The sequence below is a fragment of the Cyprinus carpio genome, chromosome A5, assembly GCF_018340385.1.
Source record: "Cyprinus carpio isolate SPL01 chromosome A5, ASM1834038v1, whole genome shotgun sequence".
In the NCBI taxonomy this organism is placed as follows: Eukaryota; Metazoa; Chordata; class Actinopteri; order Cypriniformes; family Cyprinidae; genus Cyprinus; species Cyprinus carpio.
In genome coordinates, this window is record NC_056576.1 from 21,048,206 (window position 1) to 21,056,713 (window position 8,508).

At 38.9% G+C, this 8,508-nt stretch overlaps 1 protein-coding gene across 1 annotated transcript; it reads left to right on the forward strand.

Annotated features, from left to right (window-relative positions):
- The first annotated feature begins 4,549 nt into the window (after positions 1-4,549).
- Positions 4,550-8,508, forward strand: LOC109087036 (transmembrane protein FAM155B). Its single transcript, XM_019112597.2, has 3 exons — positions 4,550-6,509; positions 6,646-6,817; positions 7,796-8,508. The coding sequence occupies exons 1-3, from the start codon at positions 5,784-5,786 to the stop codon at positions 8,101-8,103; spliced, it is 1,206 nt and encodes a 401-aa protein (XP_018968142.1). The 5' UTR covers positions 4,550-5,783; the 3' UTR covers positions 8,104-8,508.

Sequence of the window (8,508 nt, forward strand, 5' to 3'; positions counted from 1 at the left end):
AAATGAGGATGTAAACACATGAACAACAATTCCAGAACTTCTCTGAGAATCACTTCATGAGCATTTGACCATTTGATTTGAGTAAAACTAGCGTCATATCACATACACAGAACTGTAAAGGTATTCATGGCAACCCGTCAAAATAAGTCCAGTTTGATTTGAAGACATTTTTCAGTAGAATGTACATAGCGTACTACTACTACTACTAAAATGAAACTACTACTTAGTTTTATTTGAATACTTTTTTCTGTTGAATTTAAATTGCTTATTAATAATTTTTATTTAATGAACACAGAATTTCTGAAGAAAAAAACCAGAAAAATGTAAAAAACACAGAAGTGAAGAAAAAAAAATTTGTTAAGAACACAGAATTTCTGAAGAAAAAAAAAATTCATAAGGCTAATTTAAGAAGAAAAAAAAAGAAGTTAAATTGTACCAATAAAAAATATGGTGAGAACAAATAAAATGTTCCATAGATCCCTAAACATGTCATTTTTGTTAAACTTTTAATAATCTGATGTGAAAATGTATAAGTTTCATGATTTTAATTATTTAGACATGCTTTTTGGTTACTAAAAAAATAATTTAACTATTAAAAAGGAGTCAAGAAAAATCAAAACTAAAAAAAAAACAGAATCCAGAAAAAATAAAACTGATTTCATAGGGCCCTAAATATGCTGATTTGCTGCTCAAACATTTCCTATTATCAATTGTGCTGCCTAATGTTTTTGTGTAAACCCTGATGCATTTTTTCTTTGACATATAGAAAGAACAGCATTTATTTGAAATATAAATCTTTTGTAACATTATAAATTCCTTTACTGTCACCTATGAACAGTTTAATGCATCCTTGCTGAATAAAAGGGCAACACTTTAGGTTGAGTTTGCTTTTGTTAACTTGAAATGAAAATTATGTTTTTGTTTTTTAAGTATTGTTAATGTTAGTGATCATGTTCATGTTAGTTGCATTACCTTATGTTAACTTTTGATCTTAAAAAATGTATGGGTAAATGTTAAGATTAACATTAGCTAAGATTAATAAATACCGATTTCATGTTCATTCTTAGTTCATGTTAATGTATTAACAAATTAAACCTTATTGTAGTATTCCCAAGTACATTTCTTTATAGGAAAAAAAAAGAAAGAAAAAGAAAAAAAACATTACTGACTTCAAACTTATTATATGACCCCAAATCCCCAGACTCATACATTTTCTTGAATTACAGATAAATGTATTTAAATAGTCAGGACCGGAAACAGACCACACAATATCCTGAAAATATGACCAGCTCTGACATCAAGAAAGCCATTTCCAATTCAGACATCGAGTTAGAATTATCTAATTAATTTCACAATAGATATTAAAGCAGACGTTTTATCCAAAGATAAACATCACTGCAGTTTAACTAATAGTGTTTAAGAAGAAGACAAACAAATTTATCTCTGTCTGTAGAAGGGTAAACCTGAAGAGAAGATCACTAAAGGTTACAAGAAAAAAAGATAAAGATCCAAAAGTTAAGACACATCTACACATTATTTAATGCTGTTAATATCCATAAATAAGCCATGGAAACATTTTTAATTTCTTCAAATTATATTTTGTTTGCAGTCCAGTTGTAGTCCTTTTAATATGAGAAATCGGAACAGTGAAATAGAATGTAATTTATATAAGTAGTTCCTCTGTGTGCTGTAAGTGTTAACAGAGCAGACTGAGATCAATTCTGACTGAAGGGAACCTGAATACTGTTATAAGAAACTGTTTAACTGAAGGGCTTTGACTTATGTGTGTTTTTGGTGCAGATTTGTGGTTTCTATGGCTCCTCATGAAGCAGTGGGTTGTATTTCTGAGAATTCCGAAGTACAAAATCAATCAGCACATTTCATCATGCGCGCACACACGTTCCACACAGAGGTTATGTAATGCAGATTCTGCTGCCCTCTTCTGTCACTCTGACAAACTGCACTCTTGCAACAACTCTCTTTAATGCACAAACGTACACATACACCACATATAGGATAAATTTCACTATTTTTTCACTGTATACTTTCAGTTTCTGAGAATGATACTCATAAAGACAGATTGAGTTGTCTTTTGATAAGTGGTGTTCTCAGCAAACCTCAGCACATTCCCAACTTGACCTATATCTATCAGAGGTCAGATGTCAAGGATCATGATGAGTAACTCAGTAATGTGGATGAGGAAGGCACTTATATACACTTCAACCCCTAATCAAAGGCACAACAACAGGGTAAAACCAATTAACGTCCTCCTCCAAAATCAGGGTAACAGACTGAGATTTTTTATGTCATTTGTGATTGGTTCAGCAGAACTCCTATAAGACTGTGTATGTGATCATGTGAAACTAAGTGTTTCTGCATCCGTTTGTAAGTAAATGCCAGCATGTGTGTTCTTAGTTGGTGTGCAGTTCATTTGATCTTTAGCCCATCTTTGAAGTTTGACTTATGCCCTCTCAACTGTGACCCCATGTTGGATAAAGCTGAGGGGTCGGGTAATTCATTCACAAAATGAACATACAAAAGTTCTCTCAGTCCTCTCAACAGCACAGCACAAAACTAAAGAGTATGCATATCGAGAGAGAGAAAAACAGAGGAAAAAATACAGTGGCAAAAAAAACTTATGTGAACCCATTGTGTTTACCACAGACTTGCACTCTATTTGTGGCTGTGTTCTGTCAATTTGTGCTACCCTGTCAGATTTCGCTACCTCCCATTAAAACAGTAAAGTTCAAATATGCAGAATATGCATACAAAGATTATAATTGTTTTTTGTTAGTTTAACATATTTACATTAAGATTCTCTATACTTGTGACTCAGGAAAAAGTGTATTTTTCCTTCTTAAATTTTTCATATTTGCTACTTTTGAGGACGAGGGAGAGGGGGCCCGGAACGCTATTTTTTTTTGTATTCGGGGGGCCCAGAAACCATAGCGGGGCCCCTGTGCATGCAATTAAAGAGCATGTGCTATGAGCCAAGTATAACGGCTGACAAGTTTTTCTGAGATATGGCCTGACAACATCTCATCTGATCGCAGTTCACCGTTATGAAGTTGGAGTGCACGTCAGAAAAGTTTCCTGTTTGATGCAGTCGTAAAGACATTCTGCGTCTAAATAAACACTATTCTTGTCAAGAAAAACTGAGACAGAAGCAGCAGTTATGAGTGGGGTGGCCAACCCTGGCTCCGCTCCTGTGGTAATTGCATTAAATATTTTAATGTGTTAAACTGAAATCACAAAATTATGAGCAGACCCACATGAAATATGGGCACACTGAATTCCACAGAAGGTTCAGCAGATTTCAATGGAATTCAGCACACCCAGATCCCATGTGGGCTTGATTGTGACATTTACAAGGAAGCAGCATTTCGCTGTTGAGTCTTGATGTACCATTACAAACATGCTTGAACATATTTCAGCTTAAAATTCAGCTAACTGAACCACACCGAAGAAGAGGGACATCATAGTTGCATACTATTGTATAAATGTGCAGGAAAAAGACTTGTACTTGCTTGTCTGTGGAAAATATTAATTTTAAGAGCCACAGCAACAAGACACGTGATCTAAAAGAACTAAAAAAAAGTTGATCCATGCAGATTTTCCCTGTAATTAGTGTTCTGTTTTTCACTCTGAATAAAGTCTAGAATTTAGCATCTGCTACTAACTAACATGACCTCAAACATCCACACTGATTTCTGAATAAGAAGTCATAAGAGGAGCCCCAGTCATCTCTTTCTTACAAAAGCACTCAAAACTCATGCTGTTTGAGTACAATACTAACCCTTTTATAAGTCCTGCAGGGCTTGCAAATGCTCTAGAGTTTATTTTCAACCAGTAAAAGATCTGGACGGAGCTCGGCCCGGAAACACACCTAGTCCCTTAAGGCTTATTATAGCACAAGATCAAAAGTCCAGATGATAAATCCCACCCTCTCCTCTCAACACTCAACAGAGCCTCTCACTCCACATTGTTGTCTCAGCTACTGCTGCCAAGTTTCGCACTGCAGTTTAATTGGGTTTATAGAGCCATCTAGTGTCAAAAGAAGAGATTTGTCTTATTTGTCAGTATTCAGGCCTATCTATCTATCTCGATCCTCTACAGTAAATTATGATAGAAAATTACTGAAATAAAAATATTAGGTAAAAAACTTTGGGACAGAGCTATTTCCTGGTTTATTTGAATCCATTTTTCATATTTAACATAATATGAAAAATTGTTTTCATTAAATGAACTTAGAGCTACAAATTTAGTTCATGCTTATTTCACAAATACATTTTATTTGTGACTGGAGCAGTCAATAACCGCCTTAAACATCCCTTGCAACAAATCCATTCATCCTCACTAGAGCGAAACTATTTGTTATCGTACTATAGGTGTTTTGGAAAGTGCTGTAGTTGTTTTTATTGCCATGTAATCAGGGCTCGAATTGAAGGGGGGATGCAGGCTGACTGACATTATTGTCATCGACCTTGCAAAAACCAAACAAAAACTCGTCTTGAGTGTCCAAAACCATTCACTGCGTGATGAAGCCTATTAGAATACAGGTAAAATAACCTAATCATTCAAGCAATTAAAGAAATAAATTGAGTTTTTATTTTTATGCACAAGCAATGCACTTTTCTGAATATCAGTACAATTTACACACATGTGCTATAAGTTTTATACAACAGTGCATAGCAACACGGTGTTTCGTTCCTTGAATGAATCAGTTTTTGAATGAATCGAGTGAGCCAGTGATTCAACCGTCCGTCCATTCAGATGGACACTTTCCCTGCGTCCCAGTGTGCACTATCAACTAGGACTATCCACCATATCTGCCTAAATAGTATTGAAAATGACTAATATCACATAGAATTTAGGATGGGATAGTATGCACATTGGGACGCAAGCTTGTTTCGTTTCTAATTGAATCAGCCGTTTTGAACGAATCGATTTGAAATCATTTATCAAAACGGAATTTCTTCCACCTACTGGTGGTTTTATTGTTATCATTCTTTATCCATGACAGGCAAACACAAATATTGTTTAATTATCATTATTGCCCAAAATTCCTCAATTTTAGGCACAAGAAGGGAAAAAAAAGTTTATGAATAATAGTTAATTTAATAAGGAAAATTTTTCATTAAATAAAAACATTTTTAAAAATTAGACACATTTTTAATCATTACGTAAAATTTGCTATAGGACCCAGTGCTGTGAAGATGATCTGCGCTCGTTACCGGGATCTGTGCGTCTGCCCTGTTCGAGGGAGGTGCGCGGGGTGATTCCTCGAAGGGTGGGGTGGGCAACAATGCGCGCTGTTGAATGGTGAGCGCATAGTGAATGAAGTTTCAATGAAGGAGGCAAGGATGCGCGCGACAGCGCACGCGCCACACCCCCGCCTTCAATTAAAACATCTCAGGGTTCGTCTGAGTGCGAGCGAAGATGGCGACAGAGTGAAAGAGACCACGGAAAGATGACAAGCCCCCTACAGACAGACAAACACGCACGAGCTCTACACCCCGCCGCCTCAGAGATGCCCGTGAATGAGTAAGACTCGGCTGCGTACGATGTGTTGTCAAGGAGATGCGGGGTAGGTGATGGAGTCTCGCGGCATGTGCTTCATCATGCACTGTCTCGGTAATTCAGACGCAGGTGTTTGCAGTGCAGCTTAATTTTGAGCAGCAGGTGAAAGGGATGCTTCGAGCCATCATGTAAACGTCGCGGTGGAGAATATTGCGGAGGAGACCCGCCCGTGTGAGCTCGCGCTTTGTCTCCCCCTCTAAAATATGATCACGGGCGCCTGGCGGTGTGGAAGGAAACTTGACGCCGAGTTAGAAATCTGTCGCGTGCCCGAACCCATCGACAAACCGTGCGCGGAGCCGGAGAAGGTGCAGAGATGGCGCATGAGCCTGGCGTCGCTGCTCTTTTTCACGGCGCTGTTATCCGATCACCTCTGGCTCTGCGCGGGAGGCAAGCTCCGCTCGAGAGACCGGACTCACCGGAGGACGTGGAGCAACGCGAGTCACGACGCCCAGACGGGCCTTCGCGATGAGGACTGCGGGGTCCTCTTGAGCAACCTGACAGAAAACGGACCAGAGTGCGTGGAGGCTGACGCGCGGCGCCGCGCACCTCTGGAGTCTGCGTGCTCTACGCTTTACCGGCAAAAGAGTGGTTTGGTGAGCTCCTCCTATTCTGTACCGGTTCCCACGGTGTCGCCACACGCGTTTTTGGAGTACTTCCGGAACTTCAGCTTGTCCTTTTGCGACGTGCTCACAATAGCGGACCTACTGGAGAGCATGACCACTCCTGACGGGATCAACTGCAGTCTGACGCTTGTCATTCGTGACCTGTTCAGCGGCGGACCGGAGGACGGGGACCTGTGCAGCGCTTGTGTTCATGCGTACATCCGACTCGACCAACACGCTCAGGAAAAATATGAGGAGTTTCAGGACCTTACGCGCAAATACATGGCGGATGACTACTCAGTGCGCGCGCAAACACACCTGTGTCAGGTGAGAGGCGCTTTTAGTTACTACCATAAACACTTAGGAATTAGATATGAAGATGATATGTGTAGACGCACCATCCACGAGCTTTAGTATTCAGCATAAATCTGAGTAAGAGTGTGGTGATATTTGTGTGTTTCAGGCAGTGTATAAAGCCTGGCTTTGTGCAGAATATTTTCCGGTTCCCCAGCGACAGTGTTTGAGGTGGCTCCCATGCAGGCAGTACTGTGGTGAGGTCACAGCCAGCTGCCCCTTCATCCTACCTGACAATGACCATCTGCTGTATGCCGGTCTGCCAAGCTTTCTCTGTGCAGGTAAATCACAGAATACATAAACTATATGGCCTAACGTTATGTGCAACCCCTTCTAATCATCAGGTTTGGCTTTTATACTATTCCAGTAATTGTACAGAATTGGGTGCTTCCAACTTTGTTGCAACAGTCTGGCCTGCACTAATCTCACTGAACACCATTGGGATTAATTGGAACAGAGAGTTCATCCCAAATGTGTTCAGGTCTGGACTTTGTGCAGGCCAATCAAGCCCATCCAGCCTGGACTCAGTAAACCAATTCTACATGGACCTTGCTTTGTACACAGCCTCATTGCTATGCAGAAATAAAAAAGGACATTCTTCAGACTGTTGCATTAAAGTTTAAAGTACTATTCTTAATAATATTCCTCCCCAGAGAAATGACTGGAATTACACATACTTTTGGCTAAATAAAGTTTTATTATTGTCATTATTATTAGGCAATTAACTGATAAATTTCATAATATGTGTATTTTGTCTAAAGATTGTCATATGAACAAGAACAACCAGTCAGTAACTATGCTAGTTTAGGTCACAAAAGCCTTCAGTATCATTTGTTAGTCCATGCAGTGTTGTTATTTTTGTGTGTGTGTGTTGTGTGTGTTTTTTTTTGTTTGTGTTTTTTGTTTTTGTTATAAATTAAATAGTTTAAGCTGAAGTACTAAAACTGAAATAACGCTAAATAGAAAACAAGATCCAATAAAAAAAAGTCACTTTAAATCAGTGAAACTCTAGATTAAAATGAAAACTGAAAATATAAAAATAAAAGCTAATTCGAAATACATATAAATACTATTAAAAGTGTATATAAATAATACTAAAATAGAGTTGGACATGACTTGTGGATTAATTGAGAAACTGCTCCAACTGAATTGTAAGTGTTCATTCAGAAATGTTTGTTTCTGATTCATTAAAATGAATCGATGCTCTGTGTATAATGTTGTGTCGTGTTCTAAGCCAGTGTTTCTCTCTTTCCCATCAGGGTTTCAAGAGGAGTATTTGAGCAGTCAGGGTCCAGACTGCTGTGATGTCAGATGGAGTGGGTGTGACTCCACTGTAGGCGCAGCATGTGCTCTGACACGCCTCCCGGGCTCCTTCTCTTTGCATAGGAGGTTATCTTCAGGAGCGGTGTCATGTACAAATCGTCTTCATGGCAGTAAATTGAAACTGTGTGTGCTTGTTCTCTTCTTACTACACACTGTTATCTCCATAACAACATTGCAGCATTGCAGCACTGGCTCCTTGGAGGCAATAGTACCTCTAGAAGACGTTCCCATGAGGGAGGAGTAAGAGACTGGAACATCTCCCTCTTTATTGGAAGACGCACACGCTGTGAAAGAGTTTTTGTCTGCTGTGCATGAGACAACCCTTACCAAATGCCTGGAAAACACAGGAAGTCTTACAACCGCTGAAGCGCCTGTGTCTGTCTTTTTGAGGGTTGGAATATCTGGCTTGATATGAGCGTGCATGTATCTGTGTGTGTGTTTGTGTGAGTGAGTGAATGAATGTTTTTAACTGTTTTTCAGTGTTTTGTTTGTTTGATCAGGACTAACTAAACATGTTAAAACACGGTTCATGAATGACAATCTTGTTTTGTTTTAGGCAACATTCTTGGAAACAAAAATGAATGAATGAAGAATTGATGGATGACATTGTTACATTTCTCCTCTAATAAAACCAACACTATTGAAGACA

What these genes read in the sequence shown, in the direction of transcription:
- LOC109087036 (XM_019112597.2), top strand. Translation starts at nt 5,784, where the DNA reads ATGATCACGGGCGCCTGGCGGTGTGGAAGGAAACTTGACGCCGAGTTA. An exon ending in CGCAAACACACCTGTGTCAG is followed by an intron (nt 6,510 to 6,645) that starts GTGAGAGGCGCT and finishes TGTGTGTTTCAG; the next exon opens with GCAGTGTATAAAGCCTGGCT. An exon ending in GCCAAGCTTTCTCTGTGCAG is followed by an intron (nt 6,818 to 7,795) that starts GTAAATCACAGA and finishes CTTTCCCATCAG; the next exon opens with GGTTTCAAGAGGAGTATTTG.